General features: G+C 32.2%; 4 protein-coding genes across 7 annotated transcripts in view; all 4 read right to left on the reverse strand.

The window, feature by feature from the left end:
* LOC126773647 (autophagy-related protein 101) overlaps positions 1-3,389 on the reverse strand; it is a 58,491-nt gene extending 55,102 nt beyond the window's left edge. For all 3 annotated transcript variants that reach the window (XR_007669758.1, XM_050494652.1, XM_050494653.1), the window contains exons 1-3: positions 3,219-3,389; positions 2,885-2,997; positions 1,014-1,239 (exon numbers count right to left, since the gene is read on the reverse strand). Coding sequence is in view for 2 of the 3 variants with exons in the window: in XM_050494652.1 (XP_050350609.1) it covers positions 1,014-1,239; positions 2,885-2,997; positions 3,219-3,308 (429 nt within the window). In the remaining variant the exon portion in view is untranslated. The remainder of the gene's footprint in view (positions 1-1,013; positions 1,240-2,884; positions 2,998-3,218) is intronic.
* A 3,134-nt stretch (positions 3,390-6,523) lies between these two features.
* LOC126773931 (uncharacterized) lies at positions 6,524-7,589 on the reverse strand. The gene is made up of 3 exons (XM_050495190.1): positions 7,222-7,589; positions 6,681-7,101; positions 6,524-6,541 (listed from the first exon to the last, which is right to left on the reverse strand). Exons 1-3 carry the CDS (start codon positions 7,464-7,466, stop codon positions 6,524-6,526), a joined length of 684 nt encoding a protein of 227 aa, XP_050351147.1. The 5' UTR covers positions 7,467-7,589.
* A 1,433-nt stretch (positions 7,590-9,022) lies between these two features.
* On the reverse strand, positions 9,023-16,435 carry LOC126773639 (bifunctional coenzyme A synthase). Of its 2 annotated transcripts, none has more exons than XM_050494636.1 (10): positions 16,292-16,435; positions 15,817-15,986; positions 15,561-15,732; positions 15,262-15,441; positions 14,555-14,703; positions 13,922-14,122; positions 13,116-13,204; positions 12,569-12,734; positions 11,050-11,232; positions 9,023-10,493 (listed from the first exon to the last, which is right to left on the reverse strand). In XM_050494636.1, exons 2-10 carry the CDS (start codon positions 15,979-15,981, stop codon positions 10,296-10,298), a joined length of 1,503 nt encoding a protein of 500 aa, XP_050350593.1. In that variant the 5' UTR covers positions 15,982-15,986; positions 16,292-16,435; the 3' UTR covers positions 9,023-10,295. The 2 variants fall into 2 exon arrangements, with proteins under 2 accessions (XP_050350593.1, XP_050350592.1); XM_050494635.1 differs by lacking the exon at positions 16,292-16,435 and adding an exon at positions 16,057-16,221.
* Positions 16,436-18,233: 1,798 nt separating this feature from the next.
* LOC126773640 (G-protein coupled receptor Mth2-like) overlaps positions 18,234-23,416 on the reverse strand; it is a 28,928-nt gene continuing 23,745 nt past the window's right edge. The window contains exons 5-9 of the mRNA XM_050494638.1: positions 21,897-22,075; positions 21,598-21,769; positions 21,052-21,237; positions 20,095-20,237; positions 18,234-19,962 (exon numbers count right to left, since the gene is read on the reverse strand). Of these exons, the coding sequence (XP_050350595.1) occupies positions 20,102-20,237; positions 21,052-21,237; positions 21,598-21,769; positions 21,897-22,075 (673 nt within the window). The 3' untranslated portion in view covers positions 18,234-19,962; positions 20,095-20,101. The remainder of the gene's footprint in view (positions 19,963-20,094; positions 20,238-21,051; positions 21,238-21,597; positions 21,770-21,896; positions 22,076-23,416) is intronic.

Raw genomic sequence — 23,416 nt, forward strand, 5'->3', positions numbered from 1 at the left:
ATTCTTAATAATCAAATTGTATTAAAGTCTTCCTACAATTTCCACTTTAAACAGCCTGTTTAATAACCACATTCTTTAGATATTCATAATTATAAAACGAAAGTCCCTTTATCATTTAAGTACATCATTGAATATATTTATTTAATTAGGTCAGCAAGATAAACCTGACATAGATAAAAGTTAATGCACTATAGTTTCACAGCTTTAACATAGGTTAATATAAATTTAAGGCATATGATAAGAGAATAGTACATATACTTATATTTTTATATACATAACTACTTCCTGCTTGCATGTGAAAAAGCAGGTGTTATATATCCTATATCCTTTTATATACCTCTAAATACAAATTTTGCAATGATCAGTTGATAAGTAAGGTGTGAAAGCGATGTAACAAACAAAGTCAGTTTTGCATTCATAATATTATAGTTAGGTTTGTCATGAAAAAATCAATTTCTCTCACTCTGTTATCATTTATTCGTGATTTGAAAGAAGAAGACAGAGCATTCTTTAAATAATCACCTTCTAAACAACATTTACAGGTCACAAATTCGATGCGGATTATATTTTTTAATATTTATTGATGAATATTTGTATAAGATAATATACAACTGTCAATGTAGACAGCGTTAGACATCCAAGACATGTAATGCATAATCTCATAAAAAAACTAATTATACCAGAAAATTATTAAAGTTTAAGAAGCTTATGGAAGTAACATTATTTTAACTATCTTGATGGTCTGCACCGAGATGTTCTTATTTTTATTATTAAGTTCTAACCAGGACTTTATCAGATTGTGAGCGATTGGAGGTAAGATTTGGATACTCTATGACCTGTAAGCAAAACTTTATGATGATCAATTAACTTGTTACAATTTCATATTGTGTGCAAAGTCACTTTCATATCTAAATATTGTTTAGGATAAATCTTATATATGAAGTTCTATTTGATATACAACCTCTTACATCACACTATTGTAAAATGTCTTTTATATTAAATTTAATACACACCTGTGATTTATTCAATACTTTTAGTGCATATTCCTTGTTTTCACTGTACTTATTAACTTTATATACTTCTCCAAAAGCACCTTTGGTTATGGATTCGACTATTTCAAAATCTCTCTGCAGATCTGTTGTTATTGGATACTCTGGTAGAAATATTGACTCTTTGTGTGCAACCGGCCAAGCTGTTTTACTAGCTTCCAGAGGATTTTTCAATGTTGAATCAGTCCACCTGAAATTAAAAATAATAAAATCAGTATTTTATTCAAAAGAAATCTCTAAATCATTACAGCAAATCATTTATTTTGATTATAATAATATCTAGATTATTAAATACACTCCGAGACTGTTAAAGTTGACATAGATTTATATGGATGTTTCTTTCTCTTCACTTTGTTGTAACTCAGCACTAAAAGGCTTTGGAGCACATCATCTTCATCCTTCAACTTAGCTCCATGACAACAATAACATCTGTTGGGTTTAGGTATAGAAATGACTTGTTCTTGTATTAAGTTCTTAGTGAATTTACACATAGCTCATCAGATTCAGTTGAAATTTTGAACCGTTGTACTTTTTGTTGTCTAACTTGTTTAAAAACTATCAAGTTTTGACAAGATATCAACATGCATGAGTTGATATCAAAGAATTTAGAGCCAAAACCACATCTAGGAACTACATTAGCTAATTTCATTTAAAGTTTTCTTTATACAAATAATAATTATTTATTAAGTCAACACTAAATATTAGCAAGCCGAGATGGCCCTGTGGTAAGAACGCGTGAATCTTAACCGATGATCGTGGGTTCAAACCCGGGCAAGCACCACTGAATTTTCATGTGCTTAATTTGTGATTATAATTCATCTCGTGCTTTACGGTGAAGGAAAACATCGTGAGGAAACCTGCATGTGTCTAATTTCACTGAAATTCTGCCACATGTGAATTCTACCAACCCGCATTGGAGCAGCGTGGTGGAATAAATAAATAAATAAATAAATAAATAAATAAATAAATAAATAAGCTCCAAACCTTCTCAAAAAGAGGAGAGGAGGCCTTTAACCCAGCAGTGGGACATTCACAGGCTGTTACGGAATTACGGAAATATTATTAATGAATATAAAATATGGATTCTATTTACAATATCATATACTAATAAAATTTACTTTTGAAACTCATTTTATTTATAATATAATACTTATTTTAGTAACATACATTTAATTAACAAAATTATGATTATAGTGAACAAATTAAGTTACTTGTTAATACCGTAACAGCCTGTGAATGTCCCACTGCTGGGCTAAAGGCCTCCGCACCTCTTTTTTTTTTTTGAGACTTGTTAATATAATAAATAATATAATTTAACAATTTGTATTACAAAATTAACAAATATGTGTCCTTGTTAATAAATGATGCAACCATACATACATTTACATTAATAAAGCCAATTTAAAATATTGTGGAATGTTGCATTAAGTACAATTTTAGTAGCAAATAAAACCACATAATATAATAAAATAACATACATCATCTATTTACCTGCTGGGATATGGTATGGGATGCATATTATAGTTTTTATTAAGCTTTACACTAGATACAAATAATTTAAAAAATATATTTTTTATTGGTAACAGATTAGTACAAAAAAAACCCAGTCAGCATAATTAATAATTTAAATTAAAAAATGAGATTAACAAACAGTGGCATGATATCATGGTAATATTCTTTTGTTTTTTTTTTTCTGGCATATGGTATTAAGATTTATAAATGTCAACCAAAGTATTATGTTTAGAATATGTTAGTACATAAATATAAACAGCTCAGGACGTGAAGCAGGTGTGTGTTGTTTTTAAATAACGGGTTAAAAAGTTAGATTCACTGACCTTCGTCTAGAAACACGAGACCAAGGCCGTGATGCGCTGTATACTGACTGACTGCTTGTTACACTAACGAAGGAGCGCCCGCTGAGGTTACCGACGAAATGGGACAAACTAAACTGTATACAAAACAATCATCAAACACTAAGAGTCGAAAATAGCATTTCAGTACATGAAAATCAAAGACATCTCATAAAATATATAACTAATATCAATTTCCGAAAATATAAACTGCAAGTCAACAAGAGCGACAGTTATTCTGCGAGTAACAAAGCATTTGATTGTTACGTATGTTCAGCTGAGAATGACATTAGCAAGTTTTCGTTTGATCGCAAATTACCTGACTTGTAAATGATTGACCGTCACGGGTAGAATGCAAAGGATGCTTTTGGTTTCTACGTTCACTGCCTTTATTTTGAAAATTTCCCATTAAATTTATGTAATGTTTCTATTTATCAATAGTAATAATCACAGTTAAATTTATAAACTATACTTCGCTGTTTAACTATCATTTACCCATAAGCAAATTAAGTAATATAGAACTTTAAGGCATATAGATTATAGATTAAACAAGACAAATACAGATTATGTAATATATTGTTCAGTTAACTGTCATCTGGCTCGTTCCCAATGAAAGTGTACTTATATAGAATATTATATTTGTAAATTGTTACATGTATTGTTATTATATATAAATAATAAATGAAAAAAAAAAATGAATAAACATTATTAATTTATATGCTATTTGAACGCCAGTACCTCACATTCGTACAATAGTGCATCTATTTTGTTTTGAAGCATCAATAATGTCTATCTTTGGTATGCTCTGGAAAAATATAAAAATGACAGCTAAACAAAACAACGTAACTATTAGGTCCTTACATATGAAATTGGCATTTTGTACTGGAGGAATATAAAGTCAATTTTTTTTTTGTAAAATATATTTAATTAATCAAAGTATGCACCATTGTTATCTATGCACTTTTGCCATCTCATAGGTAGTTCATTGATCCCTTTATTAAAAAAACCATGGGGGCGTGGGCATGGGACTCTTTGAAGGCGGTTTGGACTGCCGCATCTGAGTTGAATTTTTTTCCTTGTAAGAAGTTGTCCGAATTCCGGAAAAAATGGTAATCTGTTGGAGCAAGGTCCGCGGAGTGAGTGTCACAGACATTCCAATTGTAGCTCATCTAACTGCACTGTTGTTCAGTGTGTGGTCTTGCGTTATCGCGAAGCAGCAGTGGCCTAGATGGATTGACCAATCTCGTTTGTTTAGCAGCTAGTTCTTCCTTCATGTTTTGCAGTTGCTGACAATAGGTATCTGCCGTAATCGTTTGGCCAGATTTTACAAAGCTGTAGTGAACGACACCGGCGCTAGTCCACCAAAAACTCACAAGTAACTTTTTCTGAGTCAATTTTCGTTTAGGGCAGGATTTGACTGGGTCTCCAGGGTTCAGCCATTGCGACGAGCGCTTCTGATTATCGTACTGTATTCACTTTTCATCACAAGTAATGATTCGATTTAAAATCACTTCATTATTGTGTCGGTTGAGCAAAGTAACACAGCATTCGACGCGTGTTTGCAAGTTCGATTCACGCAATTCATGAGGTACCCATCGTTCAAGTTTTTTTACTTTCCCGATTTGCTTCAAGTGGATTAATACAGTTTTTTTCACTTACCCCGAAGCCTGCAGCTATCTGCATAAGTGCTTTGTGATGGATCCGCTTCCACAATAGCCTTTAATTCTTCATTTTCCACTTTGGTATCCGGCCGTCCACGGGGTTGGTTCTGAAGGTCGAAATTTCCAGAACGAAAACGTTGAAAACGTACAGTGCTTTCTTTTGCGACACCAGCGCCGTACACATCATTAATCCTTCGAGCTGTTTCTGCAGCACTGGTGCCACAGTAGTACTCGTACTCGTAAATATACCGATATTTCATGTTTTCCATTGTGAGGTAATAAGCGACGCCAAAGAAAAAAATAATGAGGAAAAAACAAATGAATGACTGTTTTCAAAGCTCAAATGTACCAGCTAAATGAATTTATAAATTTGAATTTGGAATTCTTAACCAAGGAGGAGATATTCCAGATCAAAGTGGTCAGTACGACAAAACTCTTATTTCATATGTAAGGACCTAATATATAGATAAGTATCTACAAAGTGAGTGCAAAGTTTTAATAGCAATAACATATTATGTTAAATTTTTAATTTTTAAATTTTAAAAATTAAAGTTTTTAAGTTTGTATGATAATAACTTCGACTGCCTAGTTAGTCTATTAGCATATTCCTGCGTGTTCCATCGTTAGTTCATCGTTAGTTATGGAAGCTACATATCGACGGTGCTGAAAATGAAGGTCTCGTATCTGTTGTATGTTCATTCTCATGTTACGAGCGGAGCACAATACGAAAGTGGTGATTGCGTAGCCTCTCCAGTCTGTGCCTAAGTCCACCGTTGCAGTGCCTTAAAATGAAATGGTGATTGCATCTATGTTTGCGTACACCCAGAATCCGTTATAATAATAAACTTCATGATAATGGAGGTATCTCATTACGCTACACTATGGGGGCTTACAGAAATAATAAATAAAACTCCATTAATACCGAATGTAAAGTCGAAACGCTTAGTTTTCAGATATATTTCATTAATATTATTTAATTATTTTCTTTAATTTTACATGAGAAATATATAAACTATAACAGTACTTCTCTCTTTCATGAAGTTGTGGCCTTATATAAAATACCAATCAAATGCAATCACAATAAGCTAAAAGTGTACCACGATAATTTATTAAATTGTTTGTGTAATTTCGTCGACTTTTTCTTTTTTACCAAATTTCGTGAATTTAGTTAATTTACCAGCAAGTTTAGATAAATTAAACTTTTTTCTTACATTTCTTGTATTTTTGCTACATTTACGTTTCGCCCAGTAAAGAAAACCTAGTAAAAATTCAAACATAATAACTATGCAACTTATTACTAGGAAAAATCCGTAGCATTCGAAAATTCCTCCGAGATCATCCATTCCTAATGGTTTAATAGTAGATTCCTCTTTTATGTCAAAATACCTATAATCCATCCATTTCCTTATCAATCCTGATTCAAATAATATCAATATATACTTGTTATAATGTTCCGTCAACGGACTGTTTTTATGGAGTATCATGTTTAAGTAATGACTATGAATTCTAGCATGAGAAGCTAAATGAAGGAATTGTTGACCCTTCTTGTTTAACATATTTCTCGCCAGATAACGACCAACTGCACAATCTATTAGACAAAACCGCCGACTATCGTTTTCCATTTGGTTTACACATCCAAATAAATCAGGCACAGGTTCCATCCTGGATGTAATAATTCGAAACGACTCTTCCGTGTCTGGAAGAACTACGTCTGGCGAGGCTATTCCTTCAATTTTGTAACCCTTTTTTATAACATCTTCAAAAGTGTCGACTTCCTTCTCTCTTTTGTGAACGGAAAATAAAGAAATGATGGCTGCCTGAGTGTTGAAATTTATTACGAAAAAACTCCAAATAGAAATTGTTAGAAAAATTCGAAACGAACCTCGTTTCGGCGGGTTACATATACTTATTGACAAAACTGTTTTAAATGTATTTATTAAATCCTTTCCAGCTTGATCTAAGCTCAATCTTCCGATCTGTTCTGTATTATATATGAAAAATACAAACCAAGTGCAAATAAAACATAGAAAAAACTCAACTATCGTGGATATATTTTTTTCCAACAGGTTCACATCAAAGACAATAGTCTCGAAGTCAGCACGATGAGACAATATACATACACCGCTGTCTAGAAATGGAACCGTGTAATCTATCTCCGCTATTATTAAATCGAATTGATATAACGGAAACAAAATTAAGTCTGCCTTTCTTTGAGCAAATGAAAAAACTTGTAAAATATTTATTTTATAATCAAATTTTTCTTTGATTGCTTTTTTTGCTGGGGCTATATCTATTTTAAAATTAAGCAGCTCTGCCAAAGTATTCCATATCATTCCATCTCTACGATGATATGTATAAGTCCCATTTTCATGTTCCTGTAACTTAAGAAATGGTAAGACTTCGACGGTATACGCGTAAAAAGTGAAACCATGTAAGTTTTTTCCCTTGTCTTCAAAAAGATTCAATTTCTTTATCTGATTCAAATTTTGTAATGGTATTTTTTCCGTTTCAAATCCAAGGCAAGTTCCAAGATTGAGTGCCCTTAGTTTCGTATAGGAAGTCATGTTATGACACTGTTTATCACATTTAAAACTCTTCTCAAAGTTTTGAATGGGCATACCAATTTTTTTTGCTGTCCAGCAACCAAATACATTGCTGAGCTTGTAATTTTCCGTCATGAATGGACTATAAAACGAAATGTTCATTTCATTTTCAGTTTCATCGTATTGTACAATTACAACATTAATTGCTCTATAATACCAATAAATAAAAAATATTTTTGCAATAGCCTCTTTATCATGTTTAGTATGAAAATATAAAATAATATTTGCTAGAGAGTGCCAGTAAGGCAAAGTTACAATTTTTTTCATAGCTTTTTCAAATTCGTCTATATCTGCGCAGCTCATTATAATGACATTTGAATGGTAAGGGACCACGTTATCTATTTGTTCATCAAGTCTATCTATATCAGTAACAGCGAAGGTAAAAGGCAATACATTTAAGTTATGAAATACGGTATCCTGCAAACGTCCCATAATAAAAACATTATTCCATCCGTTACACTTCAAATTTTGAAGTACAATTTCAGCCTGAAAAAGTCAACATAATATATATTAAGAAATATGTTTTGAAACATTGGAATAAAACGTATACCTATATGATTAATAGTATCGAATTTCAATGAGATATGGCTTCCGGCATTCATATATTTATTTATTTAACTTTTGCCTAATGAAGAGTCTTCGCGTAAATATTCATATATTTACGCGAAGGCTCTTTATTAGACAAAAATTCCATGACGGAAGATAACGAATAATATATAATAATAATGTCCTCTAGATCGATTTTGGCCACAGTGGCTAATCTTAAGAAAGATTACCCAACTGCGCAGGATATATTATAGTGCACAAGTATTTGCGCAATCGCAGGTGCGCTTTCCTCACTCTCATAATCCGATGGGACGGCAATCCGACACGACCGGAAAGAGTTCAGGCATAGGACCAACGGCTTTACGTGCTTTCCGAGGCACGAGAGTGTACACACTTCCAACATCCAGACTCCGGGATGCTACTGAGAATTTTCTGACAGAAAAACCCAATGACTTTTTATTTGCCCGTCCTGGGAATTGAACCCAGGACTGCCGGGTCTGCGGGCTTACATCATGCCACTAGACCAACGACGCAGTCAACAAATTATTATTATTAACGAATAATTTATATTGCATATATAATTGTATTCTTTTTATTATTAGTCTTAAGTCTTTGTATTATACGCCTATTACACGTAATTATCGTCACTGAGTTAACTGGCATAGACCTTGCTCACTCGCAGCCATGCAGTAAGTGCCATAGAATGTAATGATTAAAAAAACTGAAACATTTAAGGTACTACAATATATGTAAAGAAGTCGTAAATAATAATGGAATAGTTACGTTTTAAGGCAAATGTCAAAAACGAATAACCAAATGGACAGAGTATAAATACATATTAATAGCAGCTAATTAAACGATTAATACTTACGATAATGTTACTCTTTTGCTCCTCTATATTGTTTGAATATGGAATAAGTTCGGAATTAATAATAACGTTTCGAATTATTGAAATTAATAAGATATATTTTAATTTTATTTTCATCTTTAAATTTATCAATAAATATTACGATTTTTTAACGAAGTTGATCGAATTGGCAGCTCATACGAACGTTGTTATTGTAATGGGACTGCTATAGATTGTGAACTGTCATTATGTTGATCAATCTGTATTGCCTCATGAATATAAATGTGATTATGATTATAAAACTCCATTATTATTGAATAAAATTGTTATATGACTAAAAACATTGGGCATTTAGTGGATGAAACGATTAACCACTTTTTGAAAACATTATTTATTCATATTAACATTATATAATCATCATAGAAATTTTTGTAAAATGTATTGCTTAATATATTATCAAATATTATCTATGGCATGTTTAAGCTTACCTTCAAAATTTTGGGAAACATAATTATAATTTAATAACTTAAAAATGACAACTAATGATGGAAAAAATAAGCTAGATTATAATAATAAATATTTTATACAAATGTAAGGAACCAGTAGTCCAATTAATCTTAGAGTTACAGGACGTTATTGTCTTTTTATTACATTTAAAAAAAGTAACAGAAAAAAATATTTAACGTACAATATATTAGGGCTTTTCTTTCGACAAAAAGATTATGTTAACAGATAGCTTATACAACACATTCGTAACCTAGTTTGCAAATTGCAATAAGCTACAGCCAATCCAATCGAAGAAGGACTAAAGATAAACAAACCTTACAATTAAATACTCCATGCAATTTGATAAAAGCTCTACTGTATTTGTACACTACAAACAGTTCTTGATTCATATATTTTTGTTTATAACACAATACTATTTCACTTACTACTTAATTCCACTTTAAATTTACTTCAAAAAGTATAAATATCGCCCACTTTCAAAACGCCATTTTTTATGAATCTATTATGAGTACCATAGATTATACAAGATCTCGAACAATGATATCTCGTCAATTCGATGTCAAAATTGTTTAATCCTCCTGTGATTGGAATAGGCTATACATAAATATAACAAGTATAAAACTTTTTCAAAAATGCCATCAACCTTATATATCTTAAAAACAAACATTTCTTTTAGTTTAGAATTATATAGGCACAATCAATCTATCAATAATACACCAGGGTGCTAAACAAAGTGCATTTGAAAATTGCAGAAGTGATTTCCATTTCGAAGTCAACTGTTGATCATGATAAATAGCATAGATATTTCATTACCAGACATTTTGGCCGAAATTGTCAATCGATAAGTAGCTTTGTTTTGACCAGCTGTACTCAACCTGCGGCCCGCCGGACTTTTGTTGTTTGCCCATCTGGCGTTACTTTATTTTTAACTATTTTAAATTTCAAAGGTCTTTATTAACATCTAAATAATTTGAAATAAACAACTGCCTGTGGCCACGGACACTGCAGTATTTGAAACGTCATGAATGATAATAAAAAAAATGTTAAAATATACGCGATAAATCCGTTCATAGTTAATTTAATTTGCAACAATCCCGAAACCTAAGAAATAATAACCTAAGTATTTTTTATCTGCGGCCCGCGTGACTGCCCATGACTAACACGAGTTTATGGTCCCTATAGAGAAGTTGAGTATCGCTGGTCTAGACCCACTGTAGACAGAACAGTTACAGTTATTTTCTTTTTTTTAGGTACAGTTGTAATTGATCCCATGCTCTATCTATTTGTGTTTGCGTGTATTCGTAGCTCCAATACGGACTGAAGACAACATTCGCTACATCGACTTGTTCTTTGTTCGACGGCTGCGCGTCCACGCGCTGCTTGGCTTCCTCTTCTGTCAAATTGTTACGTTCCTTTAATCTCTTGATTGCCTGTAACGATACATAAAAGATATTTTTTAAATTAAGAAAAAACTTACTGTGGTTACTACACTCAAAAGTTATTTGTAATCGTTTTTTTGTTTTATAAAATGGGCAGATTGGGCCACATGATGGTCAGCGATCAACACTGCCAAAAGATATTGGCTATAGGAATATTAACCATTCCTTACATCGCCAAAGCGCCACCAAACTTGGAAACTAAAATATTAGTTATATCAGTAGTGACACTGGATCAAACCCCATTCAAACCTATTGATCATATATTTGTACACTAAGTGGTAATAAATTGACATATTTCGTATAATTAATCGTGGGTAACCAAGTGACGTGGCCCTTAGATTTCTAACCTTTGATGTAACTATTTGTCTAAAAATTGAAAATGAGCTCAGTCTGTAGTTTTAGGCTTTTCAATCAAATGAGTTATTAATTGGTTGACTATTGGCGAAGATATTAAGTCTTAAAATTAAAAAATTAAGAGATTATCAATTTTAAAAAAAATGTAAGGTAAAAATCGTTATAAAAATGGACTATAACGTAAAGCACTCACCTCTGCCGGTGGTATGATGACAGACCACAGTTGGTGACAATATGTGTACCACTTGGCCCTTACCATCACCGCAGCTTCCATCACCACAACTTTGTATCCTTGTTCACCCAGCGCTTTGATCCGCCTCTGAGCCTCTTCGATAACAGCCGGCCACACGAGACGGTTGAGTTTCTCTAACTGGTCCTATGAAAATTTATTTTGTATTGTAAATGGAAGAACAGAGACTAAAAATATCTTGCACTAGATACCCGTTACGAAAAAAATACATCAATATTGAGTTATCACCTCACTACAAAACGTACAAGAATCTACTCCATGAAGAATACAATTTTCATGGTAAAGCAATGTCGAAACATATCAGTCTCAACTAAACTCAATAACACTCGAATGGCTCCACAGATTCTATCGAAATTTAGGATAGCTCAATTATGTCGTAAATACAAGTACCATATTTAATATGGTACTTGTATTATTAACTATGACTGCCTCGTTGGTCTTGTGGCATGATGTAAGGCCGCAGACCCGGAGGTCCTGGGTTCGATTCCCAGGTCGGGCCAATAAAAAGTTATTGGGTTTTTCTATCAGAAAATTCTTAATAGCAGCCCGGAGTCTGGAAGTTGGAAGTGAGTTCCCTCCCGTGCCTCGGAAAAGCACGTAAAGCCGTTGGTCTTGCGCCTGAACTCTTCCCGTGTCAGATTGCCGTCCCATCGGATTATGAGAGTTAGGGAATCGAGAGTGCACTTGTGTTTACGCACATACTCGTGCACTATAATATCTCCTGCGTAGTTGACTAATCTCTCTTGAGATTGGCCGCCGTGGCCGAAATCGGTCTGGAGGACATTATTATATTATTAAAGAACATTGAACGAAACGAAAGAGATCACGTTAAAGGGTAACAGCTAGTCGTACCAAAAATAATGTATTGTATAAATATAATTTTTGTATTGTTTGCGTTGGTGCATCATTTACCTGACTGATTTGAAAATAAAGTTGTTTATGGGACACGCATGAATTTTGTTGATATATTCCCATGAACGTGGCATGGTACGCTACAAGAAATATAATATCGCCTGAACGAAGACACGGACAACAGCCACTCAAATTCAAAACAATGATATCAAAACTTTACTGGTGGCAGAGCTTAGTGCAAGCTCGTCTGGGTAGGTATCACCCACTCATCAGATATTCTACCGCAAAACAGCAATACTTGGTATTGTTGTGTTCCGGTTTGACGGGTGAGCGAGCCAATGTAATTACAGACACAAGGGACATAACATCTTAGTTCCCAAAATTGGTGGCGCATTGGTGATGTAAGCGATGGTTAACATTTCTTACAATGCCAATGTCTATGGGCGTTGGTGACCACTTACCATCAGGTAGCCCATATGCCCGTACGCCTTCCTATTCTGTAAAAAAAACACTGATTCGGGAAAAAAATACCATGAAATATCCTTTATAGACGAGAACTAGCGAAACTAACTCAAAATGTTTAAAATAAATTGATTAATAAAATGTTTACCTTGTCACCGAAGACAATACTGCCAAGTTTCTTCCGGTCCACTTCCCCGCTCTCGGTGATTACGTCACGGCCGAAAGTCTCTTCTATTGTATGGTTTAATGGTAACCCTGGCTCGTACAATTCATGGGCGATAATATCACAATTAACAACAGCTGCTCCTTTTAATCTAAAATAATTTGCTTATAATTGGTAAGGATATATTGATTACCATATATTTGTAGGGAAAAAAATTTTTAGCCGTCTGGTTTGATACCGCCCACTTATAGGTTAAATTACTGAAGACTTGAGATATGTGGTACCCATTTCTACATCAAGTTTCGCTTACGTTTGTAAGCTATCCAGTGTAATTACAGACACAATGGTTAAGTACGAAACATCTTAGTTTCTGATTGATGACGTACGGTATAAGCATTAGATACCATGCAACCTTTTATACAGTGCCAATGTCTGGGGGCTGGTGACTACCGATCGTCGGGTTTCCCAATTCACTCGTGTTTCCGAAACACTGGAGTTGTAAATTATTAAAATAAGAGGCTTTAAAACTTACTTTAATTTTTCTGTGATGTTACTCTTCCCACTGGCAATACCGCCAGCTAAACCAATGACATAGGGCCAGTCTGGAATATTTGGATTTAGCTGAAAAAATAATCATTTTTGACACAAGATCATAATAATCATAATCATTTTAATTTTATATTATTATTTTTTTCTAAATAAGTTTTCCTAACAACTTTTTACTGGTGGTAGGGCTTTGTGCAAGCTCGTCTGGGTGGGTACCACCCACTCATCAGATATTCTACCGCAAAACAGCAATACTTGATATTGTTGTGTTCCGGTTTGAAGGGTGAGTGAGCCAGTGTAATTACAGGCACAAGGGACATAAAATCTTAGTTCCCAAGGTTGGTGGCGCATTGGCTATAAGCGATGGTTGACATTTCTTACAATGCCAATGTCTAAGGGCGTTTGGTGACCACTTACCATCAGATGGCCCATATGCTCGTCCACCTTCCTATTCTATAAAAAAAAAAAAAAAAACACTGTTGTATGCTATACTTCTCAGTATTTTAAATCGCAATTGGTACTTTCATTTCATTACATTAAAAAAAAAACTAATACACTCAAAACAGTCTTAACATAGAATTGAAGCTACATATAGCTACATAGCTATATAGTGTATGCGCTCACACTTGCGTAATGTAATATCTCCTATTCAGTTGGTATGTCAAATGTATAATGACAGAAAGGAAGAAATTGGTGTTTTACTAACCAGCATCTAAGCAACGTTTATAAGTAAAGAAGTCATAGTTTATTTTCATAAATCAATGTCCAATTATATAATACATTATCATGTACCTCAGGTTCCCTTAACACAGTTCCTAGTAATCGCATACGTTGATTACTGGAACTGACTTTTTTTTCCTCCTCTGTTGACTGTTTGTTAGTGTCCTCAGCCAGTCCTATTGTATATATATCTAGCTTGTTGAGACCATTCTCATTTCGCTTCTCATTAATTTTTACAGCTCCACGAATTGTTTCTTCACTTACTACTATCAGCTGAAACACAGTGATACACGTAAATGTAAATAAAAATGGAAATCAGTTCTTGAACACATAACAAATGTTCTTCGGCAGACTATAATCAATAACCACACACACGTTTAGTTATGTAGTAGAGTGAGTTTCAAAGTTGTGCTTACCACAAGAGTCATTAACTGAGCACACATTATTTATATTTTAATTTATTTAAAATATGTGGCTAGCAAGGCCAACCTGTTGGTAAATGTTTGCCACCACTCATTGGCCCATTGGCTTACATCGAAAATGTGCCGCCAAACTTGAGAACGAATATGTTAAGTTTCTTTTGCCTGTAATTACACTGACTCACTCACTCTTCAAACCGCAACATTAAAAAAAAGCAAGTATTGCTACTTGGCTCTATCACAAAGTAAATATTATATTAAGTTTTTAAAGTATTGTTAAACAAACCTGCAGTCTAGGATCATGTTTAGTGGGTCCATATAGATCTTGTATAGGCAACACATTATATTCAAGATCAGGGTTTATATCAGTCAGAAAGTCAAGAACAGCTTTTATTCTTTGCTCAACTGGTTGTATCAGCTCCCACAGAATTTTCGCTGTAAAATATTACAAATTAATGAAGTAGAGAAAAATATGGTATGGATTTAGACTTTTTTGGAAGACCTTTTAATTTCACATGATAAAAAACACCAAAAATGTCAAAGTGTAAATTAGGACAGATTGGTGCGGGACCGAGGCCAACTTGACTTGCAGAAAGAGATGTCTATGCTCAACGGTGGCATAAGGAAGGTGTGAATGATTATGATGCAATTTTTATCTAGATTTAAAGTAAAATTAATAATATGTTATTTATTTCAATAAAAAATAATATGACAGTTAATAAAATAAAGCTATTTTCAATGGTCATGTGGCTGTGATACATGGCTATCCAGTTTTTAGGCATTTATCTACCAAAAATTGTCCCTAAAAGTGCATTGCTGTTGTCACAAGGGACACTTTGGATTCCATATTGGCTGTGCTTTGACTGTATAAGGTATGGTTTCATGAAGCGACAATGTGTATAAGCAGTAATGGACATTATCAAGTGACCAAAAATTTTTAGTTTTAAAGCTAAATTAAAAAAGGTCTGAAATTTGTTTTAAGGTTTTCCTTACACTGAATCATATTTACATCAGTTATCCCCACTGTGACATGCTTGGTAGCTCTAAGTGCAGCTTGTGACAGGAGAATCTTGTGACCATTGTGTAATTTGTCAAATGTTCCACCAAGTGCAACATATTCATATGTTTTTACCTCTTCATTTGTTAATGATGCCATTGCAGGAGTTTCATCATCTGTCGAGTGGACAAAATTGTATTATTACATTAATCTCAATTCATTGATTTAACAATGATATTATAAATGACATGCAAAAATATAAATTTAACTATAAAATTAGGAAATTACACATTACCTAAACTTTGTAACAGCACTTCAGTTTGAACATTATCAAGAGAATTTACAAGTTGATCACTTTCTTTAGATAGTTCTTTATCATACATTATTAATTGAATAGGATAATTTGTTTTTATTTTTGTTAGTGTGTCCCTTGGTTTAAGCATTAATCTGACATCATACATCCAACACTAAAAAAGAAATATATTTTTTTATCTGTTAGTTTCACACATTGTCATCAAGTGATAAGCATTTTATTATAGCAATCAACTTACTTTAGAATATATATTAACAATCTGTTTATTTATAATTGACAGAGTACTCTCTGGGCCACTATCAAATTTTATATATAATACACTCTTAATAAGGTTCGATACTTTTGAACATAGCTTGTGGGCTTTGGCAGCATTCGACACAAATATAATTCCATTGTTGGCCATTGAAACTGTAAAAGTGTTTTAAGTTATTAAAATCTACATAATAAATCTTACGTTACCAATAATAATGAAACCTACCTGATTTACTGTTAGATAAAATAAAATATGCAATGATAACTGAAACTAAAGCTACAGAGACAGACACACAATATGTTATATTATACATGACACAAGATATAAGGGTTTTAGTAATGAAATTGTAGAATATGTTTTGAATATACAGTAGGTAGTAATGTATTCAATTTTTTTCCATAACCTACGTTGAATATGATATAATTAACTGATGAATGAAAGTCATTTTGTTTATCATTACCTATGAACACCGCAATTGCGAAAAAATAAATACACAATCTGGTATTTTAAAATAATTAACAACTACAACTGTAATATCTATTTTTTGCACTATCAGTAACGTATTATCATTGTTAGGTCTAAAGTCTACCGCGTTAAAATTATTTACTTGATAATATATTTGTCAATATTGTCAATGTCATTGTCAGCTGAGTAATGGACTGGTCGTGCTTATGTCAAAACAAAACGAAGGAGTGTAGAGGTATGGACATGTGTCATGCATCTATACGTATAATAAGTGTCCCTCAAAACTGCGGGAGCTACAGGTGAAATCTGAAAAAACGCGCTTATATTCAGTAGAGAAAAGTGAAATTGATGGAGAAAATAATATATCCGCTATTTGTAAAAAGCACTATTTATATAGATTGTTAATTATTTTTATAAGTATGTAGGTTTGTTATATATCTTTTGACTTTGACTTTATGATGATAGTTGATGATAATTCGTTCTGATACTGTATCTAAGGCCTTTATCCTAAAGTTATTTATTTATTTAACACTTTTTGCACAACATATACATAAAATGAGAGAAGTAGGAAACAATCAAAGAAAAAGAAAATAAAAAATGGTGCGCAAAGGCGGTCTTATCGCTTATAGCGATCTCTAACAGACAACCTTTGGTGAAAGAATTTTGTACTAAATATTTAATAAACTACACATATCTACATCCCACTAACCACATATAATAATACATACATACATACAAATACATATGTATAAACAACAAATACATATATATATATATATACATATTATAAATAACTATAGAGTATAAAATTATATATACACCACCACCACATACTATTTCATACATACATACATACATACCTTACTTGGAAATGGACAAATAATAACTTTTCAAGCGGTATTTAAAAATACTCAATGAATCTCAACTCAACTGCCGAATATCTGTAGGTAGTGCATTCCAAAGTTTGATGGTTTTTGCAGTAAAAGAGTTACTGTAGGTTTGTGTCCGGCTGCAGGGGGTAACTAGTTTATTATCATCCGAAGAATGCAGGTTGTGTGCGCTATCGCAACCAAGAAATTTAAAGCGTTCTTTAAGGTAAGATGGTGTATGATCGATATAAAGAGTAGAGTAGAGAAGAGATAAGGAGTGTAGATTTCTTTGTAGTCTAATTGGCAGTCACTTTAACTGAGACCGATACTCAGAGACATGATCAAACTTTCGCAGACCAAAAATAAATCTTATGGCTATATTTTGCAGCCGTTCTAATTTTTTTAGGAGGTCTTCAGTTAAATCCATGTAGCAGACATCAGCATAGTCCAGTATTGGTAAGAGGAACGTATTAGCTAAGTTGATCTTTGCCTTGATAGGCAATAGGTTTTTCCATCGCCTTAAAAAACCAATGATAGCGAAAATCTTACGACTCATTTCAGCAATTTGAGGTACCCAGAAAAAGGAAGCATCAAGAAGTAGTCCAAGATTTCTAACAATCTCTTGCATGTGTAATATTTGGCCCTCAAATAAGATTTAGACCTTTCCTCTTTAATAGCATGTAGACAAACATTTATCTATTGTTCTTCAATTATACCATACATTTTTTGTTCAGCTAGTAGCATTTAATATTCATTGCGACATTTTTTTTAAACGTAAACTTTCGATTTTTCGTATTATTACTTTATCTATTATTATATATGTATATATGATTAACTACCAGAATTATTTTTCGTGATTGCTTTTCAATATTTTAGTCTCCAATCATTATTAATCCAGTCACTAAAATAAGTAAAAGGTCTTATTCCATTCTGATCGCGCGAGGATGAGTAGCTTAAACCTTTGGCGTTGCTTATAGTTAGTATTAAAATGTGAGGTAGAGAATAATATTTCTTGCAGGTTAATAAACGTTTTATTGAAAGCCATTTATTTTTTAAACATTAAAAACTTATTCTATTAACATTCATTATGCTTTAAGACTAATTTTATGATTCTTACATTACATTAAAAAAAAATACAATTCTTTTTACATTACAATTTTTATGACACTTAGAATGCTTAAGTCGGTATACAAGTGTAATACCCGTGAAAGAATCACTGCTCGGTAAAGGCCTCCCTGCCTATTGCCGAGAAGAACTTATTCCACCACGCTGCTCCATTGAGGATGGATGTACGTACATAACAGCATTTCATCCAACAATATACAGGTTTTCTAACAATATTTTCTTTATTGCTTATAATTCGTCTGATTAAACGACATAAAAATAAATAAATAAGAAAGGAAATTTAGTGGCAAAACGTTCATCTGTTGCAATCTCGGTAAGCCTCTTAAGCTAAGCTTTCCGAATTACTTATTAATTATATAGTAATTGTCAATATTAACGAAATACTGCAAATTAAAGTATGAAAAACTTCAATATTGCAACTCATAAGAGTATTGTCTTAAAATAAATATTAACATATACCACTTACCTACATAATGTAATACAACGGTTTATCTTAAAGCCAAATGCACAAAAATAGTAAGTTAATTTCATGGTATACAATTAAATAGTGCTCTTATGTTACCGTAAGATATATATTATAATTATATAAAATATCTTAAAATTTAAAATTTTTTTTAAACGGTACAAATACTTTGTACTTTTAATATTAATTATATGGACACTGAAAATTGTCATTTTTTTTTTGTATTATAAAACAACTTCGTTTATTATTTAAAAAAAAAATGATATATGTATGCAAGAGAAACGAGCAGGCCGATTTTTACAAATTGTATGTACGTTGTACTATTTCGATAACATGAAACTTGTTAAGATATCGAACAGCAGAGTAAAAATTAAGAGACTGAAATTTAAAATATATATAATGACTGGAATATATTATTATCTGTGGCCGAAATTCGGTCCACAAGACATTATTATGGTTATATATTACCTAGCTGGTAAAAATAAAATAAACTTCGAATTAAAAATATGGGCGTATACGTCCACACGCGATTGTTACTTGTTTAATTATTAGTAAATATACGGAACGCGTAAAAAATATAATTCCCTTTTAAAAGGTCAAATATGATTCGTTGGGATAAGTATTATGTGATTTATGTAGTTAACATCACGACAATATCATGCCCATTCGAAAATCGACCAAATGCGATTCGGACTACGGACTCCATTTACGATCGATAAATTGCATTCCTACAAAGGAGAAGGTTCATATATGTCGCCCCAGCCAAAATCATGCTCAGGCTTTGCCTGCATTTACCGATAGGCATTTATATCGACCTGAATTAGGGTTGTGGGCAAAGCCCCCCATGCCTACTGCCTAGAAAGAAACTTTATTTTAAAATAAAATTTTCTGGCTAACCTTTTTCTGGTATAATTTGGTGATATAATTTTTCTAAGCATTTGGAATAAGTAACGTTCAATACTAAAATCACATAAAGCTACGTCTAGTGTAAGTAATTATTTTAACTCTACACTTAATAATATGAATAAAACTTATAAGTCGTCTTGATTTCTTTTTTTGTTCATTCATTTTACTTCAAAATATTTATAATTAACTTATTACTAAATCGTTTTATAAAACTGACTAGCAGTGTTCATAACTGAGGTATGGTTTTAAAATCCTTTTTAGTTGGAAGTTTTTACTGAGTTTTCACTAAGTGATAAATAGCATCTGAAACAAAGAAATTTGTTAAGATTTCAAATATAAAGATTAATAGATGTGGCCTCGCCTGTACTGATGCAATTATTCAATTGAATAATAAAAATATATGATTTTTTCCAAAAATGTGGCATTTTAATTAACCTCGATATTAGTTCATATCTTTCAATCGAATAGCCGTTTCGTCAGCAGACACTCTCGTGTCCTCGGTGGGTGCTGAGCTGGACCGTGTCGCCCACTTCCCTAAGCTCCTTTCGGTTGCAGGAATACCACGAATACTTCGCCACCTTGACATAAATCAGTGATTAAATTTTGTCTGCTTATCGCAAAAGATATCCTAAAGCTATTAGATTCAGTTATGCCAAAATGAGTCCACTGTAAGCCACAACATTTATAGGTACAACATAACAATTCATCACGTTTATAAAACAATGAAAAACCAACTAAGTAATCGAAAAACATACATGTTCAAGAGTTTAACCGAAGTTAAAAAAATTCTATAATACAATTTGTAACACTTAAGTTAGTTGAAACAACAATTACAATCCAAACTGAAAAAACCTACAAAATAATTACCATGTTTTGACACATTTTGGCATAATTGGTTTAATAATTTTTCTAGTTTTTATATTTGAATACTTTTTAGAATGTTTGAAACCTGCAAAATCATCGAAGTTTGTATTTTTCCGAAAAAAAAACGTTGATAAATTACACAAATTTACTTTAAATATATTTGTATGTTTTAATTTATTATTTTAATTATATTAGTAATGCATCTCTTTTTGTTTTCCTAAGAAACAACTATTTCAACAAAGTCTTTAGCTTTTGTAAGGGTTAAAACGTAGTGATTGTAACGGTACTTTTTGGTAATGTTTATCACAAAACAATCAAGAGATCAGGATCTAATAAAATTAGCAATTTTTGAGCAAATGTCTTTTATACTTTAGGCAGTTGCACCACCAAGCTATTGGAATTTGACAAATGAGTAGACATATAATATATATATATATATATATATATATAAATAAATAATAGTTCAGATCAAATCGCATTTAAATTTTTCGACACGATATGAAAGTTAAAAAAAAAAAAAATACTTACTTTTTGGAGATCAAATTTCGAACTTTGCTTTTCCAAACGAAAATGAAGAAGATATAAATTCCGAGAACAATGTTTGCGACGTCGACAACAATCCAGTACCAATTGGAGCCGCCGACTGCGAAGCTGATCACTTCAACCGTCCAGTTCACCCCCATCACAACAAACAGCTTTAAATAGAGGCCGTATCTGTTTTAAAATTTATAATAAGAAAAGATAGTAAAAAATTCAATACCAAATAGACCAAACCAATTTAATGTATTCATTTAGGTGACCAATCACTGCTATAATAAACTTGACGCTGAAATAAGCTTAAAACCTTTTCAGCAAACAAGACAAGCAAAAACAATTTTACTTATAGACCCGTAGTTGGGAGTTCATGGGTGTTACTCTTTTCTGTATTAATACAATACCGATAGAACAATTCTCTGAAGTACTTTGAGTAATTAAATGAAGACGTCAATAATAAGCGAAAATACAGTTACTATATACTTATGTCATAAATATCAACATTAAGCTCAAAAACATAATAATGAAATGAAATCGAACCTTTGCTTGTCCTTTTTTAATTTATCACTTCGTGAAGATTCGGCCCCTTTTAATATGGCGGTTTCCTGTCTTATAGATCGGATTCGATGTGCTGTTATCGAGAACAGCACCACATTACAAATCACCAACGCGAACACAGGGGTGAAGAAATATATGAGTTCACTGAGCCAATCTGTAAAAACGGAACTACTGTCAGTGACAGGTACTAGTACAATTTTAAATGACATACAAAAATTACTACAACCAATTTATGTGTTATTCTTATGTTACTATAAATATCTTTATTATGCAGAACGTACTGTCGAACCAGCAACGTCGGCTGCCAAAGCCTGGAGTGATTATATTATCAGGCACATCACTGAATTGTAAAGCAACAGTGATTGCTGTTAGAATAACTGGTACGCCCCAGGCATACGCGCCGTACATCGCAAAACGTCGCCTCTCGCGCCTTTTATTCGTACTGCCTCCTCTGTAGCCGCTGAAATATAAAAAATAAATACTAATTACATGCACTTACAGCAAAAGATAACATGAAAACATTTAAATTGAACATTTGGCATTTTCGAAGTATATTTTTATTACCTTTGAGATTGTTGAGCAAGGGTTCCAATCCTTGGGTTGCATTAAACATACAAACATTACTCAAATAAGCGAACATATAAACATTTAAAATCGTAAGTTACAATACACGAGCTTCTAATATGCAACATTACGACCAATATACATTAAACATATTAGATTTAAATAATATTATCATGCTAGGTATATAATGTCATGCCAATATTTGTAATGCGTTGTTTTGAATTCACAACAGGAAATGTTGTTTATAATTAATATATTACATAAGTATAAAAATTGTAATTTTAAAGGAAATTTATGAAGAAACGTGTAGATCCATATTGAATATCTTTGCAAAACCATCCTGAGTATGTCTATTGTCAATACTGTATCAATATCGTAAACATAAATTAAGCCTCAACATATGGAACACCTCGACTTCTTTTTAGATATGTGTAAAATTTTTAAATAATAATTCTTAAAAAATAAGAAAATTCAAATAATAATTCTTAAAAAATAAGAAAATTCAAGAGATTCACAAGATTTATTTTTTAATATTTTAAAGCTCAGGTGAAAATATGAAAAGTTAGTAATGTTCTTTATAAGAATCTCACATTGTTTTCGGAATGTAAAATAAATACAATAATAATTTAATGTAAACAATAACAGTATTATACTTTTACCAGTCAGTTAATTTTGCTGACAAAAATATCAACCATTGTTCTCTATTCAGTGAACCATGCTACATATTAAGTCAAGCGGCCCTGATAATGAAATACAATTTCCTAACACTCATTTGCTACGTTTTACCTTGGCAAAATGAAATAAACCCACGTATTTGTCTGTGGTTCGATTGCGTTTTTTGTCTTTTTTTATCATTCAAAATATAGAAAAATACGGTAACAATATTTTATAATATTCAAAAATAGGGACCACCTAAATATCCCTGTGGTAATAGATATGTACCACTATTTAAGTGTTTTCAGTGAGCTCTAGTAGCTAACATCAAAAGTAAATAATCAAAAACGATGTGTTTCTGTGATTGAAATACTTCATGCATATAGTAGTATGTTAGCGCTTTCTCAGTCATTTAATAGAAAATAATGGACGCTCTCGTTATTTTGTATAAAAACTATTATCAAGAATATCAATTTGGAGAGATCGACTACGAACGTTCGAGAATTAAAACTAAAGTTACATTATTTAATTATCTAAAAGTTGAAATTAATGTTGATGGTGTTAAACTACAATGGAGAATTTC

The sequence above is a fragment of the Nymphalis io genome, chromosome 15 (assembly GCF_905147045.1).
Source record: "Nymphalis io chromosome 15, ilAglIoxx1.1, whole genome shotgun sequence".
NCBI classification, from domain to species: domain Eukaryota; kingdom Metazoa; phylum Arthropoda; class Insecta; order Lepidoptera; family Nymphalidae; genus Nymphalis; species Nymphalis io.